A 25,742-nucleotide genomic window follows, 5' to 3' on the forward strand; every position below is an offset into this window, starting at 1 on the left:
AAACGTATATGTGAGAGAACAGGATGAGTTAAACACCCTCATATTACTATTACAGAAATTACGTCGTCTACAACGTTTGTAGTATACCCAGAGCTGGACTAAAAAAAATTTCAATCATGTTCTGGTCTTACATTATTGCTTACATATTAATGAGGCAGGTGTTTCAACTTCAAAACTTTAGATGACTGAGGGTGAATTTTTGAATTACACTATATTTTCAGGGCAAGAATAATAAAAAATCTATAAAACAACGTGATAGCTGACAACTAAAAGCTCTCGAAAATTAAGGCCATTAGAAAAACAATGCGTTATCATTCTTTGGTCAGGTGTTAAACTATGGTCGTGCAAAATATGGCCGAAATATTTATTTAACTTCATTAAAAATCAAACCAAAGTTATTATTATTATTTGATCAATTCAACGACATCAGGCCATGATTGACCAATCAATCAACAAAAAAATTTTGGCAAAAAAATTCGTTTATGCAAAGCTTAACGCCAGTATGGTTTCTGGAAACATCTTGGTTTCTGGAAATTTTTCAAGCATCATATCTCAAAAACTATTAGACATACAGAGCTGTGGGTTGGCTTCAATTGTGTCAAATATAATATACTTTCAAATTGATAATAGCAACCAAAGTCAAAAGCTAGGATCACTACCGTAATAATAATACTTTATAATTAACTTTGTGATCGGGGACGTGCACAAAATATTATGTAACGTGCCATTAGTTTGCCATCCCTGACGAACTTATTCGTTTATAAATGGGCTGAAGATCGTTAGATTATAAACTGAGAGTTATCTAGATTAAAGTGTTAGATTGAAAAATTTATGGTCCGTTCACGTTCTATGGTCAGTTTATAATCGAACTTAGATTTATTATAAACTAACGATTCCTACAGTAATTCGGTGAAATATATATGCTGAATTATAAAGTATAGTATTGTTACACTATTATCACGACACGTTGTCGTTAATCACTGAAAAAGAACAAACTTGATGTTCAGTTTGAGAACTGTTTGTAGGCATTCAATCAGTGTTATTATTTTATTGTATATAGAGGAATCACTATCAGGTCTAACGTCGTATTCTTCATTTGTACCTCACACTGTAACATAATCAGCCCTTCATAATACAATACAAACTTATAAAACAGTTCACTTAGTGATAAGCTGTCTTACAAATATTTTGAGTACAAATGTTGTTTTTTTTTTGTATAATTATCAGTAGTTCAATTATTTATTAGTAGTACACACATTATTGTGTGATTTTAAGATTCATTGTTACTTAATACGCGCTTAACGCTTGGATGTGTTTTATTTAAATAATAAGTGCTTCATTAACATAAAAGGATTTTTTGTTTAACATTTAAAACGTGAGTACCGAATTTTTGAATAAGTTTCATTGTTAAAGTTGCAACAATAGATGATAATAAATTTAAAATCACTTCATTAATAATCATTATTATTGCAATTTTTAATTAAGTATAATAGGTTCTTGGTCTGAAAAATGAACCAGGACTCCACTACTGACGAAACAATTGACAATTGTTGGGATTTCTTAAAACAAATTTCTATTCTGTGCCGAAATATCTCATTCCTGTTTACTTCGAAATATATCGATTTAACGATTTTTTTTAATTCGTAAATTGGATTTGATTCCCGCTTATACCAACGATAAAGAATGCAAAATGAGACAAAATTGGCTAATGGTGCTTGGATTTTTATATATTCTAGAATGCGCAAGGCTATTATTTCCGGCCCTTTTTAAATTCGTTTCAAATTTAAGAAATGATGGCTAATCCATAAACCATTTATCAAGCGCTCTCAATGTCGTATTAAATTGCGAATTTTTTCATTACAAAGTAAACTAGAATGAAAATTATCGGAGTAAAATAAATGTATTTTGAAGGAATCCCCACAATTGATGTAAGTAGCGTCAAGGTCAGTGGACCGATCCATTTTTAGGGCCAAAGACCGGTCAATAAGTTTTATAATTTTTATTTAACATAAGACAAACATACAATGCCTCATTAGTCTTAGAGAATTGTGTACGTTATTAAACAATACACAAAATAAAAATATATTTTAAAATTTGATACTGATTGACTTTAAGGTAGTACGAGCACCAAGGCAATTTTAGATTGAGAAAATTGTCCTGGCGCTCATACATTCTTAAATTAAATTTTATTTTACAAATCAATTTTTTGGATCATTGAAATTTTTTTACATTAATGAAAAGTCCGTAATATTTATCCTATCATTCATATAAATATGAAATAGAAATATTTTTGCATAAATTCTCACAGAAATACTGATAAATAAATTATTTTGATATAATTTTTCATGAAAATTTGATTGTACATTTTAAAATCACGCCACGGTTTAAATCTAAATAGTGATTATTATTGTCAAAATATAGTATAAATTAACATTTCTGTCTGTTACATCAAATACATTAATGAATTTATGTTTTATTAAGTATGATAATAAATTTATTAAAGCCGATATTTTTTTTTTCGCTTATCGAAACTAAGCGTGAGGATTTAGTATGGATTTAGTAAAGTATATACGTTGTTATATTTTTAAATAATATACACCGATTACAAAATAATATAATCTCAATTCAACAAAATTATCAAATAATTCAATGTTTATATTTAACCAGACTTAAAGCTTAACTTGAAACCGAAATAAAATTTATAGAACCGGTATATGTTCAAACAGCAAGTTGTTATTTTTGTTTACCTGGCTTACTGGAATTTTGAACCGGTTAATTAGCAATTTAAATATTATTTTTAATTTAATTTCTTCAAATTAACTGTTGCGTTGTTATTATAAATTTGCCAGGAGATGATATCATGTAGGCATAAACAAATTTGCAAAGTAGGAAAAGAGAGAATGCTTCATATTTTCAACTGAAAATGTAAGTCAAAGCGAAACTTTGTTTTTTAATCAATTGTTTATAAAATTTATGGAGTGTTTTAAATTTGGATGGGCCTAGCATGTTTTAGAGATGGTGCAAAATTTCTTTGTATAGCTAATGTAATTGAACAACTAAAAAATTGTAGAAAACTTTATAAAACTAAAAAATTGGATAATTCGTTGGGAAAAAATTGGATAATATTTGACCTACCTACCTAAATCCCACCTCTGAATAATTATTCTCCTTCGTTTGTCATGCAGACCGAATAAGAAAATAATAATATTCATAATTTTTTAAACTTATGAACCCTGTTTGATGCAGTGTAATATTCGCTTTACAAATTTTTCATTTTATTTATCACCGTTTCGCATGTTAATTAATTAATATTGTTATCTTTCGTTTACTTTCATTAGTACCTTACAGTAACAAGAAAATGAAATCAAGGTCTTAATAAGTAATACTGGAAACTTATTTACTTTTCTGGTGTATACTCATATTTACAAATTGATAAAAAATATAACTAAGAATTTTGAAAAACCCACAGGGTCACGGAGCGTAGCGTTCAAGCACGATGGTAAAAATACAGTTATTTATTTATAATTTTTAAAGAAGTCGAAATATTATTAAATATTAATAATTCAAGTTCCATTTTTCTCGATAATTTTATTATTAATTCTGAATGAACAGAAATACAACATTATTTTATAAAAATTTGGGACTCCACACATCCTCTACATACGCAAATTTTTTATACGCTCCCACTTAAAAAATATAAACCAAATAAAAAATTTAAAAATATTTTAAAACTTAAAACTACTTAGTCGGTTCAAATTTGATTCGAGCTCGGGAATTCTTTTAGGCCACCATAATTTCTTGATTTTCACAGCCATTTAAATGATAGTTGACACATATCAAAATGGTAATAGTATTAAATTGAATTTGAATCAGAAGGTATTAAAATCACGAGTCGAAACTACTGATTTTGACCTTAAGATCATTATGCTTAATTTTATATACCTGTTTTATGTTCACGTATAACGAGTGAATTTGAATGATTTAGATCTTTTCGTTTGGGAGCTAAAATCAATGATTAAAAACATTTGGGATCTAAAATCAATGACCTTAAATCCTTCTGGATGGAAAATATCCTCCACTATACATGTATAGAGGTAAAACTATTATCATTTGTTAATCAGTAAAACTAATGTTTTTCAAGCTTAGTTTAATAATGAATCGTTTTTCTACGAATCTTAACATAAATTATAAAATTTATGCATAGACATCAAATATAAAAAATGAGAAAAAAACATAACAAAATTACACAAATATTATTCATAAAATAAAAATATGAAAAGTTTTTTTAAATTTTATTTGCAATCACCATATAGCAAAGTCATTTTTTGTCATAAATAAATAAAGAGTATTTCAAAATATTTAATTATCATTTAAAAATATGTTTAAAAAAAACATGTGAGCAACAGAACTCCAGTACTAAAGGCATAATTTCCCTTCATTTTTATGTTTCTTCTTATATACAGAACCAAAGTGTTAAAAGAAAATTTTTTTAACATAGAATTTTACCATAATTTCAAACAGCTGTATCTCTGCGAAAAATAATCGAATTTCAAATCGCAATAGCTCGTTTGAAAACTCACTAAAACGTACTTTCTAGTACAAATTTTCGTTTAAGTCAATTTGGAAAAATCCTCAAATCAACCTGTATGTATTAGATTAGATATGTGTATATCAGACACTCTAAAAACCTCTTTTAGTGATGGGAAAACTACCCAAATTTTCTCAGTTTTCATAGTAATGCAGAGGTTAGTACGGCTGAATGTTTCTGAAGGTCTAAGGGAACATACAAAAAAACAATTTTGAAATCGGAGCGGTTCTACCACTTTTCCACATTTGATGATATTTTCCGGTTGATATCACTTACTGTGTTATATATCGTGGGGTTACAAAATAGATTTATAACACAACTGTGTTCCACTCCTCTCCGTTGGTTTTCAAAACAGTTCATAAGTCTATACGATTTTGTGGAAAGTACAATATAAAAGATGCTTAGACGCGCTATAAATGTTAATTGAAAATAATAATTATTTTATATTACCTTTATCTGTATATTTAGATAACAATTGAATTAGTTTAAAATACCTTTGTGACAAATAATAATATATATATCTATTGTGTTAGTTTAGCTTACAACTTAAGTGTTTATTTCCTTTTTATTCAAACATTTTATATCAATAAATTTGAACTAAAAGAATGCAAATTTTTATTATAATCAATTTTAGGATTGAATATATATGTATGATTTCGGAATTGATTTTCAAATCGAATCTTTACTAATATTATAATAACTTGAAGCTCACAGCTAAACCGATGTTGATGAAATTTACTATAGGAATATCTAAAACCTTGAGGTCGGAGTCCATCCAATGAACTTATTGAAAGGGTGAAATGTGCTGAAAACTGTGAAAGAAAATATCACATATATACTACTAAATGTAATAATAAGCTTAAGCACCATGGCCTCAGTTTTACGCGATACAGGTGAGAATATGAATGTCACACCCCTAAGGAGTGACCCCTTGGTATCTCACCTCAGCACCATCAAATATGTACGTCGTTGGTGGATACTAACTCTAGATAAGTATTCGAAGCGAATTAAATAAATGTCGTATAGAAATAAATTCGGTAAGTTCAGTAACGGAAGTTTTTGATGTCCCGTCAATTTCCGAAGCCCTACGTGTTTATTTCTGTATGGCATTAATGTTATTCGCTTCGAATACTTATGTAGAGCTAGTATCCAATAACGCCGTGCATATTTGATGATACAGGATTGAAATACCAATACCTATCACATTCATATTCTCACCTGTACTCTCCTGTACCGCGCAAAATTGACACCATGGTGCTTAAACTTACTTTTACAAATAGGAGCATCTTTTCAACATGATTCCTGGTGAATTCAGTATCGTGGTTGGAACGCCATACTACTTTGACCATTAAGGGAGTAGTAACTTTAACATTAGTTATGGCGAACGAGTCAATGTGGTATGGGGGTCAGGCCCATACTGGTTGGCGATACTCACCATTCTTCTGGTGGATAGCCCTATTCATTACTGTAATATTACTTATGCCAACATAGATACTATAGTATCTGTCTCTATACCATACCAGTATTGTAGTAATCGCCATACATTTCTTAATGTAGTGTAATACGAAGGGTATATAAACGAGGAAATTTAGGACAAAAAACGTCAAAATCGCGAAAATTTCTTAAACTTTGTAAACATTGTAAATTGTGATTAAATAATTTAAAAAATGGACTAAAATTGCTTACTCGGGGGTTTTTGGGGTCGCTGAACACGAATCCAATGTTAAAAAAAAAAATTCCTCGGAGTACCTGAGGACCTGCATGGGCATTCTGAAAAGCAGAACATATTTTATAAAAAGCTTGTAATAATCATGAAACGTAAGAATATCTATTTAAAAAAACTTGAAAAAATTCATTTTCTATTCATTATTTACTTACTATATGTTAAATGTTCAAAAAATGTACAAAAATTCACTTTTTAATGCACAAACGAGGAATATTATCTCACCATAATTTGCAATGTTCACAAAGGTTATAAATACCTTCTAGAACCTAATGCAAAAAACCGCATCACGATCCATTTTACTTTAGAAATTTCGTCTCGTCTAATATAAGATAGAATATTATGTTTCAAGCGAAGGTCTCCTTGAGAGCCGCGTATACTACGTTATTCAATACCGATTTACCTACTCATAATCGATACTCGTTTCTTTAGAGTTAATTAAATTAGGCCACATATTAATAAGCATCCTACACAAAAGAAATTAGATAAAATTTCGATAACAATTCACTTACATATTATTTCTTAATAATTTACTGCATGATTATTCTGAGTATTCCGAAGACATAGAAATAAATTAAATGTACTAATAAAAAAAAATCTCTAAAAATAGAATCAGTAAATTTATACACTATATTGAATATAAGTAGTAAAAAAAACATTGATATTTTCCATCTGAATGATTTGCTTGCCGTCTTATTTTAAGAAAAAATGAAATTAATATATTTATTTTTTGTAATATAAAGCTTACTTTTTTTAAAATATTGTGTATTCTTTGGAAGTCACGGATATATGAGCACGGGACATTTTAAATATTAATATAGGGAATTACACTTCCAAGGATATATTCTGATATGATTTTTTTTAACGTCAGAGATTTTATACAAGTATGTGGAAAACAATAACCTTACAAAGAACCTCGTGGCTCGTGGAATCCTTTTGGAAAGTCACACACCATAAAAATTTTTGCAAATTTGGGAAAAAATAGTTTTTTAAGTATATACAACAAGAGTCTCCTTTTTTTGAAGCATATACCCGATTTGATTTATTGATCGAGTTTCAAGCATATTTTAACTTTATCTTTATCTGAGATACTTTGACTTCCTGTAACTTAAAAAAGACGTCCTGTAAGCTCTTGGGGTTTCATAATACAGGGATGATTCTAATTATTAATGGAGTATTTTCCAATATACAAAAATTCCAAAAACTACCTTTTCATCTGAAATTGAAAGATAAGTAAAATCGTCATTACAGTCGGGGGTATCTCTAAGATTAAACAGTTTTCCATTGGACCGAATAGGGGTCCCATGACTGTAATGACAATTTTACTTATCATAACCATTTCAGATGAAAATATTTTCTTGTTTTCATACTTTTAACAGCGCGTTTCTGTGATTGTCGGGGTTTTAGTTTTCGAACTTTATTTTATTTAAACCATTTTGCAGCATATATATATATTTGAAAAGTACTATCATAGCTTTATATCCGCTAGAGGGCGCTATATTCAATTTAATGCAACACCGGATAGCCTATAATCATCGGGTAATCAAGACGCTTCTAACGATACCTCATTTGTCAAATTATGCTAAGCAGTTTAGAAGCTAGGTCTGAACAGATGAACATGCATACATACATATGGGTCAAACACATAGCCCTGGTCATTGTATAGTCGGGGTTAAAATAATGGGATCTTCAATATTCCGACTTTCTGAAGCAAAACAAAACTTAAACAAAAATATTTATCAATAAAAAAGTTATAGGCTCCTTATAATTAGTAATAACAATCGTCACTTTTTTAATAAACTATATGCAGTTCTGTACAACACTCATTGCAGGAAGAAAAGGGTAGTGTTATTACAGTGATAAACTATTCTTGGCGATTATTCGCAGTGTAAATAGTGAATAAACTGGGATACACATAGAATATTCAATTATTATCTTTTCGGAATAAAAAAAAACACAAAATTGACGGGGTCATTTTCCTTGATTTAATATTGTAATAAATATTACAAAATAAATATAGTTCGATTTATTAATCACCAGAGGTGTGCCAATTATCTTGTTCATATAGTAAATTATTACAATAGTATTATGATTCAACTACCGATAAAATACATAAATGATGATTCATTAACAATGTATGCAAATGTATATTATACGTATAAACATATAAACAAATTAATTAGTTGAACTTTACATTGTTATTTCAATGTCAATATCATTTTTCTTTTTTTTAAATTACCACCATCAATCAGTAATATTTTCTTTTTTGCAAATGATGTCATATAAATACAGAGGCTAAAAAATTATTACTGAAAGTTTTAAACAATTCAAAAAACTAATAAATATATTTTTTTCTGTATTTGCTTCGTGCATGAGTTTTATTTCAGGGTATTACCATAGTAACGACACACTTCTTTATTTGTATAATTGTATAGATGGGCATATAAGTCTATGGATTGTATACATATTTTACATTGAAAATGACCCCGTAATATTAGATAGGAAAAGGGCTTTCTGTGAAACTTTTTTTAACCCACCCTAAAATGTTTTTTTGATCATTCTGATCAAAAGCTCTCACGGCCATAAACGAGTAGTTTTTGAGCTACGAGCGATTAAAGCTACGATTATTATATATTATACTTTTAGTATATAACTAGGAAAATGGCTTTCTGTAAAACTTTCTCAAACCGCCCCCCAAATGTTCTTCAGATCGTTCTGATCTAAAAATATCACAGCCGCAAAATTTTTTAACTAGTAGTTTAAGAGTTACTCGATAAAAGCGGCAACCGCCATTTTAAAAATTTTAGAACACTTAATTAATCATCATAATCGATCCAGTAGTTTTAGAGACTATTCCTTACTTAATATAACAAACAAAACAAACAAATTTTATCTCTTTGTCATATTAGATAACATAGTAATTATTTAAAGACTTATATAAAGCAATTATTTAATTAAGTGATTTAATTAATTAACCAAGTGTTGTATAAAAAAAAATTATTTTTATAATAATTTTCAATTATATTACAATCTGTTTCTTATATTATAAGTTTTTTATATACGTATTTAATGATGAAAAATTATTAATTTGATTTAAAATAAATTATTTCCGGTAATTTATTTACCACAATCTCATTTTCATAATTGTTTTTGTTGTTGTTGTCATTTTAAACTACACATTTTAATAGCAAACATACATTACCTATTTACGCTCAATTTTTGAGTATGAGAAAACTTATAATGCCGAATTCGTACGATGGTTTACCTTAAAATACATTTATTGGTACTTTTACTCTGATTCATGACTTTACAAGATCTTAACATAAAATTTATTTAAAATAACTAAATAACTAATTTTTTAAACATTGCTTACAAATATTTAAGAAGATATTTACGACTTTAATAATTTACTTGTAATAACTGGGAAATTTATGGGGCACATTTTTCTAACTAATTTAACTAATGATCCGTGACACGTACAGTGAAGTATGTTAAATACTTAAGAGTACACATGAAATACCCACATCCAATTAAATCGCAAGACAAGATGTCTTGTAGAGGAAAAAAAATTTATATATTACTAACTACTGGAATATGTTCTTTTCGTATCATAATTTACACTATTTACACTAAGTGTAGTTGAAATTATAATCCTTTAACACTGTAATAATGCTATCTTTTTCTGCTTAAACTCAATGTAGTACTACATCGTGGTAAATGAACAAAATTCTTGTAACCTGAACTGGTAGCTCAATTATTCCATTGAATACAGAGATGTAACAACCAGTTACAAAAAAAAGAATTCAAAATTTTTAACTATACATCTAAATTAAAAATTCTGCAGACATCTCTACTGTATGTACTTCGCTCAATCGAGTCTGACTGGATATCTTACCCGGAAACATTGATCGTTAAGCAATCACTTGGGTGGTCGATTTTTTTTCCTCAATAGATGGAAGATATCGTTGAAGCGTTGTAATGACTATATTCTAAAGTTGAATGCACAGTATGGACCATTTTAGTAGAATCTCTTGTAGGTATATGTATACATACAATGTCTAAGTATTAAGTACAATAACACGTTTGATGTGACATATAATATACGTATACTAGCTTGACCCTTGCGGAATTCAGCAGTGCGGTATCCGTGGCTAGACAAAGACTAGATAAATAATATATAAGTGAGTAATTTACTTTCTTTTTATTTCTAGGCAATTTTATTACAGATATGATATACAAATACAAAATGATCAAAATTAAATATTAATATTATTTCTCTAGCCCGTTTATTCCTAAGCGGTAAATTTTAATAAGGTGAGTCTAAGATATATGAGCATATTTTTATGAATTAGATTATAACGGACATTCTAACTTAACAATTTTAGTAATTTATTTAATATAGAACATTCAAATTATATAACAAAAATGTTCCTACATGCCCAAAAAAAAGAAACTTGTGTTTTAGACTTTTTTCCCGGATTTTCAGCTTAAATTATTGAAGAACGTTTATTAACGTTATTTAATTTTTAATATAGCTTTTGTAGAATCAATTGCAGCGTTATTTACAGTTACAATGTTATTTACCGCCCATTTCGTAATTATTATTCAATAAGGGCCATGAAAAATACAAATATAAGTCTTAGTTAGCATTATGAGAACCAAAAATTGTGCATGTAAATTATATAAAATGCTCTGATGAGATATGAGAACCAATTTTTAACAATAATTTCCCCGACAAAGACTTAACGAAGGCAGTGAAATTATCATATACAAAGTAATTTAATCAGGTCTCTTAAAATTATACCTTTAAAAAAAATCGGTTAAAATCGCAGTTATATTGTATTATACAGGGTGCTCCAAGTTATATCAGCAGAACTTCGTCAAATGGCAGATAACGTTAAAATAATGACAATTTCTCAATACACTTTTAGCAAGAAAAGTATCCTCTTCCGGATATAGGATGTTGGAATTTTGAAAAAACCAGCGAAATTGATTAATTGAAAGAGTAAATTGTTGAAATGCTCTGTATAACCAGTATTGAATATCAATATTTTCGAAAGTACCTTTTTTCTAGAAATTTTGTTTTTCGTGTTTATTATTTTTTTCCCAATACTTAAGTTTTGCCTTCGCGGGGAAACAATGGTGTTTACGAAAAAAATGTTTCAAACAATTTATTTTTTATAAGGAATATTTTTTACATTTAAACTTTTATTCTATCTTGTACGGTTTACAAGATGGGTCCAACCGACCCAAGACCCAATTTACCTATGCAGCTCATTTACGAATTCAAACTAACTTTTTACGTCATGAGCACGCTCTAAAAATTTTAACTTGATATTTCGTTTCGTTTTTGAGTTATCGTGCTGATAGATCGACGGGCAGATAAGCGGAAATGGACTAATTAAGTGATTTTATGAACATCAATACCAAAATTTTGTTCGTATCATCAATATTTCTAAGCGTTATAAATTTGGAACTAAATTTAATATACCTTGATATATATTTCATATATACAGCGTATGTAAAAAGGATATTTTTGGGAAAATTTGCAAAACGCCTACTAAGCGAAATTGGAAATTTGACTGTATAAGTAAAAGATCAGCGATAGAACTATAACTTTGCAGCCAGCACCACGTCTCGAGAAAAATGTCTAACGTCACTGACTTTATTACAAATACATTAATGTCCCATACGTGACTTGTGAAAATATTTACAAAATAATCCTTTTAAAAATTTCAACACCCTGTATCTAGAAAAGGGTGCTTTTACTGGGTAAAAAAGCATTGAAAAATTGTCGGCCATTTGATGAAGTCCCACTAGTATAACTTGAAGCACCCTGTATAGAGTGTAATATATATTCTGAATAAAATAGCAAGTATGCAAGTATTGCAAAATGCAATGTACCTACATGGTTGTGCTCGTGGCAATGAGAATTCAGTTCAATAAGAGATCATTGCCTCTTATAATTATGAGAAAGATGTGAACGACTTTTAAACATAAGTAAACATCTCAATAGTATTGCTACTTATGCACTGTCCCGTCCAATGAAATAGAACCAAGCGCAACTTAAAATATAACAATCAAGTTGGAGCTACTTTTATGTTTATGGTCCACAGCAACAACATAAAATTTATTGCAAATACAAAGAAAATTCATAGTACAGGGGCTGCGTTGTTAAGCGAATTCCCTCAGATTGAAAAACTAACACATTTTTCTTAAAATAGAAAATTGCATTTTTAGTTTTGCAAGAATTTTTATTTCCAAAACTAAACGTCTAGAAAAATCACAAGAGTATTTTTTGCTTACTTTGCGTATCCCCGAACCACTTGTTTGTCTGTTGATTTTTCTCATTAAGGAACTTGATCTTTCAAATACCAAAACCCTTAAATTACGACCGCTAGAGATGGTACAGACACATAAATGTATAGATACATATACATACATCTATTAGTTAGGCTAGATGGACATTTGAACAAATTTTCCCAAAATTCCATCATCAGTTCAAAAGCAATAGTTCCATTTCCTTCGGAAATTCGCTATTAGCTACACCAAAAGACAAGAAAATGATAGGTTTTGGTAAAATTTATCTTTACACTTTTGTGGAATTTTATGATTAATATATGATTTAGGTTGCTGGTTCGAATCCAGGCAGCGGCAGTGTGAACAGTTATGATTAATGAGGGCGGTAGAATTGATCACATTGTCGTCGCTTGGATAAGAACGAAGTAACCGACTCCATTCACATCAAAATGTAATTGTAAATATGTTTATAAATAAAACAAGATTAACAAATAATGATGTGGGTGGCCTCTGTTATAGGCGTATATATCAGAAAAACGGAGGTTAAACCCCATAAATATCATTATTTGTGAAATTTTGCGAAAAACCTGTACAAAAGTGGTGGTTATTTTATACCTTAAAAAAATTTTTTTTTTGTGATACGCAAACTTTGACTCCAATACTATCAATATCACGAAAAACTTTTCGAAATGCGTAATATTATATACAGATTTAGTTTCGAAGTATTTATTATATCATATGTTTGTTAAAATTCATTTCATATCAGTTTTTTTTAATTTGAGTGTACAGGGAAGGAAGATTATTTGTGCAATATAAACAATGTAGTTTGCAAACAAGAAGGAAAAAATTTCAATAAAACATATACAGACATTTTAATGGCCATTGAACTATTGATTTCTATTTAAAGTATTTTTCCTATAAAGGTTTTTTAGAGGAAAATTTTATAATTTTAAATACTGAATGGTGAAAGAATGACAACACAATAAGATAGTTGGAAAATAGCAGGAAGATTATAGAAGTTTTTAGAAATTTTCGGCCATATTTTAATGTATAATTGTGTTGTTATTATCTTTTGACAACTTTAGAATATCGAAAAACCTTACACTTCCATAAATTCGACATTCGAGTTATGGTTTATAAGACCTACTTTATTTTTATTATCAAATTTGTCTTTCTCAATCCTCCAAAAAAGCAGGGTAAAAGAAGCATCAAATTTTTGATTAATTATGGACCCAACTCTTTTAGTTCTTTATTACAAAACATTCTCCCAATTATATCGAGAAATATCATATCTTCAGAATTGAATGTAAAAAACAAGACTTTAAACAAGGTTTATGTTTCCAAGATTGTCTTCCATATAGATTCATATAAATCATTTATAAATTAGTTTAAACTTCGAAATTTTTAAGAAATTTATAAGGAATTTTAAAATATTATCATTTTCCGGAAATAAAACGTATATTTTTAAATAAATATGCATATTTCTAGTTAAAACATGTATAGAAACTTATTTTGTATAAACAATACCTAATCTAATTTTAATTATATATTATTATTAACAACAACATATAGGTAAATAGGTATTATTTATACAGAAGCACTCTTTTATTCTTTCAATACATATATAGAATATTTTCAGCCTTAACATTGTACAAAAATTTAATATGAAATTCCTTAGATAAAAACAAGAAAAAAACCACGTGCATAACTTCAAGTGGTTTTATATTATACTACCGTAGGACCGCGTGCATTCGTTCAAAGTTCATAAATAATTAGAAAAATTTTTTCCACCATTTCACACCTCGTAACAAAGCGATAAGGAATAATTTTTTTTAGTTTTTGTTTCAAAAACATAAAGGTTTAATCTTTCGAATTAGTTCAGGTTTATTTCTGAAACATCATTATTTGAGGAGATACGGAAGTTTAATGTTAAAAATGTCTATTTTACTTTGTCGGCGAATAACTCGATGTAAGAAGCTCGTATAAACATCAATTTAAACGAATTTTAAAGAGAAATAAACAAGCTTTCGATTGCACATGCTTAATTTCTTTTATAAATATACTTTTGCATCCTGTGCATGCTTTTACAATTTTTACCAAAAACTAGAAATTCCAAGCTATCGTGATTTGTATTTCATTAAGATCCATTCATTTTTCGTCGAGATATACCTGTTTGAAATTTCGAGAAAATTTTAAATTTTTTTTAAGTGCGTCATTTTTTTCTTTGTGGGACAGTATATTTAGTCTTTGGTATTTAGGAAATTAAACTAAGCCAAATATCGAAAAATTTGATTCTTACTTTTCGTCCAAATTCATCATCAAAGTTGAATATTTGATTCAAAAAAAAATTCCAAGCCTTAATCTTAATCTTATTGCCCTGCTTGTACTTCCTTAAATCGCACTTTATAAATTACATTTTAATGTATGCCGCATAAACCAACTAGAAAAAAACGTGTTTAATGTAAACATAATTATTGTATTGTATTTTTTATTACACGATTCATGATCATGTAAAAATCAACCACCCAATCCTGTACTGTCTAGGCGTAGAAATTGTTTGAAACATTAAGGTGAAGGTTAAATTTTCATTAACATCCACTTTTTGTATGTCTAGGTCTAGGTGAATAAAATCATTAAGTTTTATTACTTAAATATAATGGTACAGGAGCTCGCAACGTCGGCTCAAAAAGAATTTTATTATTGCTGATTTTATGATATGATGTTTCCCTTGCTCCTAATGTTAGAGCTTGGGCAATAATAAAATTCTCTCTCCAAAACGTTGCGAGCTCCTATATACTATAATACTTTTTTTAGGTTTCACACACCCGATTTTGTAGGAAATTGACGAATCGATTTGATTTTGGTCTTAAACTACTCGGAAATAACTCTAATTCAGAATCTATATACTTAAGGAAGTTCCCTCACCTGCAGTAATAGAAAAAAATAAATTAGTAGAAAATGATCCAAATTTTTAGTATGTTGTAGTTAACGATACATATTATTAAATCAAAAAAAAAGTTGGGTATCTTATCGATCAATTAAGAGAGTAATTAATTAATTAAAAATACACTAAATAACATAGCATGATATGAGGATGGTATGTTATTTAGTGTATTTTTAATTAATAAAAACTCTCTTAATTGATCGATAAGATACCCAATTTTTTTTTTTGATTTAATAATATGTATCGTTAACTACAACATACTAAAAATTTGACTCATTTTCTACTAATTTATTTTTTCTATTACTGGTGAGGGAGCCTCCTTAAAGAGTGTGCTTTTAAAAGTTTAAAATGTTGGATCCAATATGGCTGATTATTAAAGGATAATATTTGCTATTTTTAACGAAAATAAACTTCAAAAAAGGAGTAAAATTCATGCTAAGGGATTTTCTAGATCACTGATTGCGTTAATGCTAACATGACAAGTGGAAAATTGGTAATTGCATATCCAGTTTTTCTTAACTTTCTACTCAGTGTTTAACTTTATAGCCAGAATGTATTTAATATTGATTTCACACAAAAAACTTAATATACCTATTCGGAAAATTTAATACTATTTTTTCTTTTATATTATTTTGCGTGATCATTACGAAAATATTACATCTTGGATCGATAGTGTAAACTTTTTTCACCAGAAATTTTTTATCTAAACTTCTAAATAACTAAGTAAATAAAGAGAAAAGATTTGATTTTTTGTATGTTTGTATGTTTATTTGTAATGGATAAACTCAAAAAATAACTGAACCGATTTTTAAAAAATTGCACAATTAGAAAGCTACGTTATCAGCGAGTATTTTTTTTCAAAAAAAAAATAGGAAAACTCATGGAATTTTGAGTGAAAGGTGGAATAAGTTTTGGCAAGAGAAGTGAAGGCTATAAAGCTGTAGTTTTTGTTTTTAAAATTGAAATTGCCTAGCGAAGCGGGCGGTTGCTAGTAATATATACATATACTTGTTGGTGCGCCTGTTGTCGTGTAACTTCTGAACGACTTGAACGATTAAGATCGAATTCACAAAATATATTTTCTGTCACGTAACAATGTGAGATATGCTTTGTGTGTGTGTGCCATATTAATGGCAACCACGAAATGTCACCTACTTTCTATTATTTGTATTTATTATAGTACCCGAATTTTGCTTTTTTTTTTAGTATAACTAGATTTGGATGTAGATGTAAATAGTACAAAAATGGAAAAATTCACGTACTATAATTATGTTCGTCTACTTCGTATAGCTTTGTAAGGAACTTCGTTCCTAACGAGGGTCCCACGACTGCAATTTTTTTTTTTACCGTCAGATATAGATATTATATTGCGAGTGTGGTGAGCTTCACCATCGTTCTTCGGAAAGTCTTCTTGGCCCTCCTTTGATCTCCTTATAATATGGTAACTTTAAATATTTATGCCATATATCGAAAAAAACGCGAACTCTGATGCCGAAAACCAACGCAGGTTGAAAGTCTATTCGATGTCTAAGGGAATGGAGAGTATCGCTTAGTAATATATAGCTATAAAATAAGAATTTTCCAACGAAGCGAGCGGAAATCGGCTAGTTTCTTATACATTGTTAGTATACGCGATATTAATGTAACAAGTGCGTGCCAGTGTGCTATCAAAATATTAATACGTAACTATTCATTCAATAATATTCATTATAGTTTAACAATATATTTCTTTCGATAAAATATACAGTTCAATGATATTTGCAAAATTTATTAAACCTCCGACATAAAATAAAAAACCTTTTGTGTCGAATTATACAAATTATTATTTTATTTGTATTATGGAGGCTCAGGAGCGCCAGTAGATATCATTATAGAATTTCTAATATTTAAGTCTTCTTCGCGCTTCCACATTATTTTGAAATTCCTATATAATGAGGTTAAGAATATAAATAATAATATGGTTAAAAATCATGCCGATCAAATCAGCCCTCAAATAAATAAAGAAAATCGTTGAAATCGATTAATCCATTCCCGAGAAGATAAATACACAAACAAAAGCTTAAAACTTCTTATAACATCCTTCTTTTCTTATCGAGGCTAAAATGGTACTCAATAAGTTTTGTGTAAAATTTTTATTTTTCCCTATCAAGGTATAAGAATATAGAGTTGCTAAGTTTTCCTTACGGAGAAATGGAAACCCAAAAAACACCTGCTCGTTTACGGCAAGGGATGTTATAAGAAGTTTAGCTTTAGTTTTTATAAGTACATATTTATCTTCTGGGACCTACCGCCAACGCCGTGAATGTTCTTTGAAAACATGCATGTGAGACCATCGACTGTGTCTAAATTAAGTTCACATCCTGCACTTTCAGCGAGATCATGGATGTGCCTAGATTAGGTTCCAATCTTGTGCTGTCTAAAGCAGTCAAATGATCTATCTATGCAGAAACCCCAACTGCACCATATCTAGAATAAAATAGATATTCTAGATCTAGTGTGATACAACCTTTACACTTGATTCAAATGAAGGTTAAAATCATTTTTGTTGTTTTTTAATCAAATTCATCATATTTTCGTGGAAATTACTTACAATTATTGATTTTTCTTTCATTGTTGCTGGCGAGAAAAGATAATTAGTTATATACCTACAAATAGAATTCTTAATGATTTGTGTAATATTTAAAAAAATGCTAAAGTGTAATTTATTTTTTTAACATTTTTGCTATGGTTTAGTATTAAGCTGATTTAAATGTGCTTTCAAGATATGAGGAATGTATCTTCCAAACATATTTCTATTTTCAACCATTCAAGACAAGAAATGTCTTGCCTGGCAGTTACGACTTTTAGAAAAATTTCAGTACCAATGCTACATTTAGTATTTCCAAAGTGAGTTAGACTGTTAAAATTTGGTATGTAAGTTGAGTTAATATCTACGATGTGACTTTTGGGGGTAGCAAATTCTCATATCATATTTTAAAAAAATTTTTAAAGACATTTCATTTTGTTCACACTAATCAAAAATTCTATTCCAATAAAAACAGTCAAAAACAGTAAGAAATATTAAATGTGACGAAAATTTTTTTTTTGTGGAGGTCCTCTGTTCATGAGTTTTTTTCCGAACACATGCCACTATGGTCTACCTCTACACTAAATTGCAGACAAAACTTTCCAATTCGTTTGTAGAATTGTTTTTATTTAAAAAAACATTAAATAATTTGGTCCAATTATGCTAAATGTTTAATTTATGTAGGTAAATTACGACTGATAAATAAATTGTTTTCTACCAAGGTTAAGTTTAATAGCCATATATTTTACGCTCTTTTATTATGATAAATAAATCTTATTAGGATTGGAGTCATATGACTGACATGACTTCCTTGTACGCTTATAAATTAGTCAATATTCGGAGATTCCGGGATAAAAATTTCAAGATTCTATACCCAATGATTTTTGAAATTTTTAGCAGGTATTTGAGGCCCGCTGAAAACTTGTCTAATACTTATTATATCTTAAAAATTATCAAGGCAAAAATTATATCCTCAAATATAATATTGTCTCTCACACTCGCACTCGTGATTCATCAATTTTGAAACTGCCAAGCTGGGTGTTAAAACCGATAAAATAATCTGGCTTCTTGATTTTTAAACTTCTCAAACATAAAATTGAGGATATGAAAATTGCCTCACTTTGTATTCAGTTTTCAAGGTGCCTCAAATACCTGTTCAAAAATGTCACTCAGCTCTTAGACTAGTAAAAAAAGTCCACAAGGAAAGGTGCACAAGTAGATGTCATCACAATCCCTTAAAAATAAGGCAGTCATAAGGCCTGTCGACAGAAGTGAACACTTAAAATTTTAGAATAAGTTGGTTTTTTTTTTAAATTTTTAAAATAATTAAAGTATGAATAATTAAAATTTTATAATTTGAAAGTTGAAATTATTAACATACTAGCTTAACCCGGTCACGTTTCGCTTTGTCCGATATTGGTTATTAGAGGAGTAGGATATTCTAGAAACACATGTGACATTTATATAACTTCCATCCCTTTTTTCAGTTATTTTTAAATATTTGTTCCCGTAAGAATAAAAAGAAAATTTAATAGTAGATTTATCGACCACTTTTCGAGTTAATCCATTGAAGTACCGACCCTGCCCAATGTTGCTAAACTTCAGTAATCGGTCGAAAACCATTAGCCATAGAATGTTTTTTACCCTGGTGTCGATAGAAACCATTAGCCGTAGAATGTTTTTACTTTTGTGTCGATAGGCACGAGAGTAGATATATTATAATTCAATTACTTGGCTAATATTTTTGAAAAATCTTTGTAAATAAATTAAGCTAATAACTGTAAAAAATTAATAAACTATTTTGAAAACTACTAATTAATATTTAAAAATTTGTAATTAGAAGAATAAAATATCAAATTATTATGCAACTTTTACAGTAACAATAAAAAAATGGAATAAATTTTTTAATTAAATTACTATCGAACACTTATAATAATAAAAGTACTTAAGATAAAAATTTTATTCTTAATTAACTGTTCAGAATAAGTCTATGAAAACAGCAAATACCACAATACAAAACGAATGATTATTTGTATAATAAGTGTTTGAAGATACTATAAAACTTATTTTGAGTTCTAATTAGATACCTACTAAATTTCATAGAAGTTACTAATGTTTTATTAAAGTTTTAAACACGGCAAGCTAAAGTCAAGTAAGTGGCATTATTTTAAATAAAATTGAGATTGTGTTCCTTTAGTATCATTTGCAGACTAAATAGCAAAGTAAAAAATGTTACAAATAAAGAAAAATGAAAGAAATCGCTCTCATTTCGCTAAAACCTCATGGAATGTGTTTCTAAGGTGTCAAATATCATTAGTAAGGCATGAGTTAGTTAGTGATGCAAATGTTTGCATTTGTTAATAAACAATAAATTATTAATTCAATGAAACGATTAATGTTAAAGTTTACTAACAATATTAATAAATAGGCAACTTGAATTACGAATACGTTATACATGTATAATAGTTTTCGATTATTTGACAAACACTTAACATTTATGTCACACAAGTTGCCTGTTTACTAATTTTTTAAGTGAACTTTAACATTGATCGTAATTGTTTCAATGAATTAAAAATTTATTGTTTATTGACAAATAGAAACATTTGCACCACGAACTCATGCACTTCTAGGCAGCATAATGGGATTATGTTATTTTAAATCTTGCAGTACTGAAAATCCTAATCTTACAACAGAATCAATGTAACACCTATTATGTGATTTTAAAATTTTGTATCAAAATCTCAAACGCAAGGTGATATACATAATAAATCTTTTTATGAAAGACTTTAATCAATAAATTTTATATGAATTTTGAAGTTGGCGCTAATCTTATCTTCTGAAAGATATTACCTAATTAAAGTTTTAAATGTATAATAAACTTTTTTTGTTTATTTAAACATTCATCGACGGCTATTTCCAAAGAGAATACTTCCGAGCGAAATCTTTTTCAATAATATTTTACCAAATACAGCCTCCATGAGTTCACCCTGTTGATCATATCAGTATCACCGATATCGCCAACATTCCCGATTAACTTTAATTACAATATTTACTAAAAATTTATAATTGCATATTAATTGAGGTTTAAATCGTGTTAAAATTATATTTACGGAAATATTAATAAATATTTTGATTGCTTTGTGAATATTTCCATTAATTTTAATAAAGTTAAAACAAACACAAATTAAATTGTAATTAAACTCATTTAATGTGTTAAAATAATATTGCAATTAGATTAAATCATGTTGATATTAATTATTTTACAGCTAGTAAACAATTCAATTATAATCTACACAATTAATTGCATATTGATTATATTTTATGTATTAATTGACGATGATCTTGAACCTACAAAGTCTTTTTAATACATTTTCCGTTATTTGGAAATTGTTAATAAAGAAAAGTATACTTCTTCAGTATAGGCAACTTGAGTAAAATATTTGCAAAACCTTTTGCATATACGGTTACCATAGTGATGGCAGTATATACGTATGAAGTGTAAAGGTACCCATAGAGAGGTATCTCTGCACTCCATAGTAGTATGGTAGTTATTTTTCATCCTTTATCAAAACAATAAAATAAATAAAGAGGAGGTATACCAGCTGATTAAGCTAAAGATATGTCAGATCAATTGTCAGAATATGTAATGCAAAATAAATAAACAATAATATTGGCATTTTATCTTATTTATATAAAATTGAATTATTTTTAATCTAAAGCCATATTATTTTATTGACTTGTTGAAACACAAGTTTTAATTTATTATAAAAATGAGTGAAGAACAAGAAAGACTTTTAGATGCATCAAGCGATGATAATTTGCTTTCGGACATCGAATATGCGGTAGATTTATTTTTTAAATACTTTTTTAACTTTAATTATAAACTTTTTTGTTTGTTTTATTTTTAGGAAGCAAGCACATCTGAAAATATGCCGAAAGAGGGTGAAAAATTGGGGGTTAGTAGTTTAACATTAGTGTCAGAATCTGGAGTTGGATATGGACAAGCTCGACAACTTACGCAATATACTGCTGCCATTGCAGGTAATTCTTAATTATGGTTTAAATATTCAGCCCAGCTGAAACGAACTGTTTCAGTCTGTTTCCTATTAGTTGTTGGTGTAGTTAGAAGATACAAAAAATGATGACGTATAAATAAGTTATTTAACACTCCACAAATCGTGCTTTCTTTACTTCAAAAATTATTTATAGAATGCTAAACATCTAGAGAGAATATAAATATTATCGAAGATAATAAATGAGAACTCTGCACCAAATTACTGTGCAGTCCGCCACCAAATTAGCAAAGACTAACATTCATAATAAGAGTAATCACGACTAGCTAATTCTTACCGATGATGACTACATGGTAGTCGAAATACGTATTTATAAAATACAAAAAACTGATCTAGGAAATTGGGGCAAAAACCGAAATTTATCTAGAGAGAACGATTAAGACTCCGTAGTTTTTTGTAACTTCTAGCCACTGCCATTACCTTTTGTTTTCTTATACGATTTTGTCCGCGTTAAATTTACAGAAAAAAATAAATTCACAGATTTAATTCGGTTAATTAAACTTCCCTATGTAAAAACATTTTTAAAAAAAAGCTTTCATTTTGTATAATAATGGTCTAAGATAATAATTTTTCACCGATAATCACTAATAAGAGAACTTTAAGTGAGCTTGAGGCGCTCAAAATTATAAAAACATAATTTCAATTTTTTTAATATTTTAGATTTGAATACATTAAGCGTTTATTTATTTATTCTACGCATAGATGACTCGGGAAAAAATTTGTTTATCATTAAAATTTACTTTCTATAGTGCTACATAATAAAAGCTTCTTATCTTCGACAAATGCCAACTAAACTTCACTTCTTTCAAAAAAGAAAACGCGAAAAACGCTTTGAATGATTATAAACTTTTTCTCAAAATAAAGCTTACATGCACAAACCTTCATTAGAATTTAAAATTTACGAATCTTTATTAAATGTCAATTTTTATAATGTTTTAGTTACAATGGGTGCTCTTGCCGCTGGTACTGTTTTAAGTTGGACATCACCCACAAAAACACAAATTGTCGACAATGGAGATTTAGGATTTACTGTGACTGATGATGAATTTAGTTGGGTAGGAGGTTTAATGTGCTTAGGAGCGGCAGTAATATGTTTTCCAATTGCACTCGTAATGGATGTGATTGGTAGAAAAATTACTATGCTCCTGTTAATTATTCCGTTTACAATTGGCTGGTGCTTAATATATTGGGCTGAATCTGTATTAATGCTATATTTTGGACGATTTTTAACTGGTCTAGCGGGTGGTGCATTCTGTGTAAGTGCTCCATTGTATACATCAGAAATCGCACAAAAAGAAATACGTGGTACTTTAGGAAGTTATTTCCAATTGATGGTTACAGTTGGTATACTTTTCGATTACGTGGCTGGTGCATTTCTAAGCGTTTCAGATTTAACATTATGTTGCTTAATTATTCCTTTCATCTTTGTTTTGGTATTCTTCTTCCAACCAGAAACACCAGTTTATTACGTCAAAAAAGGAAAAATTGAAGATGCACGTAAATCATTAACATTCTTTCGGGGACCACATTACAATGTTGAGCTTGAATTGCAAGATATGATTGCTGCAAATGAGGATTCAAGTTCAGGTTATACTTCTCGAACTCAAATTTTAAAAACAAAAGGAGCACAGAAAGCAGTTTTGATTTCATTTGGCTTAATGTTATTCCAACAGTTCAGTGGTGTAAATGCTGTCATTTTTTATGCTGGTAATATATTTAAAGAAGCCGGTGTCGGTATTAAACCCGACTATGCCGTAATAATTGTTGGAGTCATGCAAGTAATTGCAACATTTATTGCATCAATCGTTGTCGAAAAATTAGGTAGAAAAATTCTGTTGCTAGCATCCGATATAGTTATGGCTATTTGTAGTATTCTCCTAGCCGTTTATTTCAATCTAACTGAAGAAAATAAAACATCCGTGTCATGGTTACCGATTTTAGCACTATCATTGTTCATAATATTATTTTCACTTGGATTTGGGCCCATTCCATGGATGATGGTGGGTGAAGTTGTACCCAAAGAATTAAAAAGTACTCTTACATCAACGGCATGTACATTTAATTGGGTTTTAGCATTTTTTGTTACCAAATTTTACCAGCCATTATCAGATGCAACTAGTCAATCTGCCACATTTTATGGATTTGCTACAGTGTCTATAATTGGTACGATATTTGTATTTTTATTAGTCCCTGAAACTAAGGGCAAAACTTTAGATGAAATTCAAAGAGAGTTAAATGGTGAACCACGTTTAACCCATCATCCAGCTGGTGGTGCTCAAACAAATCCAGGATATAATAAAAATGAAAATTAGGATAAGTAATTTATTTTGTGATTTATTTTTTCGTTTGATTCTTCTAGTCATTCAGTTTTGAGAAATGAATAGATAAACCTATTATATATATTTATAAATTGAATATTTTTTAAACTGATATCCAAACTTATGACATTGTATGAGTTTATAATTTTTCACAAAATTATTTTTTACTGTCAAATATGCCATAAACTAAAAAAAAAAGCTTTGAGTAGATTCAGGAACTGTTACTAAAATGAGATTTACAATATGGTGATAATTAATTTAAAATCTTGTTGATAACCGAAATAATAGCATCGTCTATGAACATGCCTTAAGGCTGTACCCTGATTGTAAGTATGCCTGATTATAAATCCATCTGGAGTCCACTACAATACATATAATTGCCATAGTTAGTTGCAACGGATTTGCTTACAATCTTAACATAACTTCTAACAATAAGATTAATTTCAGGGCCGGATTAACCCTCAACGAGGCCCTAGGCAACCATCAATTTGGGGGCTCTTTTTTTCACGTCCGTTCCCTTCTTTTTTCGATTAAAAAATACACACTTATATCTTTCATAAAAATTTTATTGTCACAATGTAATAATGTCAATAAAATTACTATCTACATTTTAAACATGTCGTTTTCTACATTTCGATTTTGTTCAATAAATCTGACTCAATGCAAAGTATACCTAACATCTCGAGTCGCGTTGTAGCTCTTTCAGTCAGTTGAATGCGGTCATTTGAGTTTTATTTATTTGAGTAAAATTTATTTTCAGTTCTGATTATATTTTTCTTTCACTCTCTAGAATTTTATGTTTGTAAGAAAATTTTCTTTTTCATTTTTCGGGGGCCCCAGGCAACTGCCTATTCTGCCTACTTGTTAATCCGGCCCTTATTAATTTATATATTTAATATTAGCCGATATTAGTACAATTTTAATAAAAAAGGCCAGTACAACTTACTCCTATTACTGGAGCTTTCACTATTAAATGTGTGTAATATTATATTTAAAAAAAAAATTTCTGTTTAACTAATACATTTTTTGTATTTTATTCAATTTTTTATAAAAGCAATAGTCTCCCAGGTTAAGAAAAACGTTTAATCGTTTTTCAATTTCATATCGTTCAATCATTTTTAACAATTCTAAATCGTCGGCGATACTAGAAATTCATGCACTTTTTTACGATTAAAAATATAGAACAATTTAAATTTTTGAATTTTTTTAATAGTAATATATATAGTTTTT

At 28.8% G+C, this 25,742-nt stretch overlaps 1 protein-coding gene across 2 annotated transcripts; it reads left to right on the top strand.

The window, feature by feature from the left end:
- The first annotated feature begins 1,144 nt into the window (after positions 1–1,144).
- LOC123297278 (facilitated trehalose transporter Tret1-like) lies at positions 1,145–25,212 on the top strand. 2 transcript variants are annotated; one of them, XM_044878879.1, is made up of 3 exons: positions 1,145–1,375; positions 22,030–22,162; positions 23,134–25,212. In XM_044878879.1, exons 2-3 carry the CDS (start codon positions 22,051–22,053, stop codon positions 24,504–24,506), a joined length of 1,485 nt encoding a protein of 494 aa, XP_044734814.1. In that variant the 5' UTR covers positions 1,145–1,375; positions 22,030–22,050; the 3' UTR covers positions 24,507–25,212. The 2 variants fall into 2 exon arrangements, with proteins under 2 accessions (XP_044734814.1, XP_044734813.1); XM_044878878.1 differs by lacking the exon at positions 1,145–1,375 and adding an exon at positions 21,843–21,963.
- Positions 25,213–25,742: the final 530 nt, after the last annotated feature.

The sequence above is a fragment of the Chrysoperla carnea genome, chromosome 4 (assembly GCF_905475395.1).
Source record: "Chrysoperla carnea chromosome 4, inChrCarn1.1, whole genome shotgun sequence".
Lineage (NCBI taxonomy): Eukaryota > Metazoa > Arthropoda > Insecta > Neuroptera > Chrysopidae > Chrysoperla > Chrysoperla carnea.

What these genes read in the sequence shown, in the direction of transcription:
- LOC123297278 (XM_044878878.1), top strand. Translation starts at nt 21,892, where the DNA reads ATGAGTGAAGAACAAGAAAGACTTTTAGATGCATCAAGCGATGATAAT. An exon ending in TTTCGGACATCGAATATGCG is followed by an intron (nt 21,964 to 22,029) that starts GTAGATTTATTT and finishes TTTTATTTTTAG; the next exon opens with GAAGCAAGCACATCTGAAAA. An exon ending in ATATACTGCTGCCATTGCAG is followed by an intron (nt 22,163 to 23,133) that starts GTAATTCTTAAT and finishes ATAATGTTTTAG; the next exon opens with TTACAATGGGTGCTCTTGCC.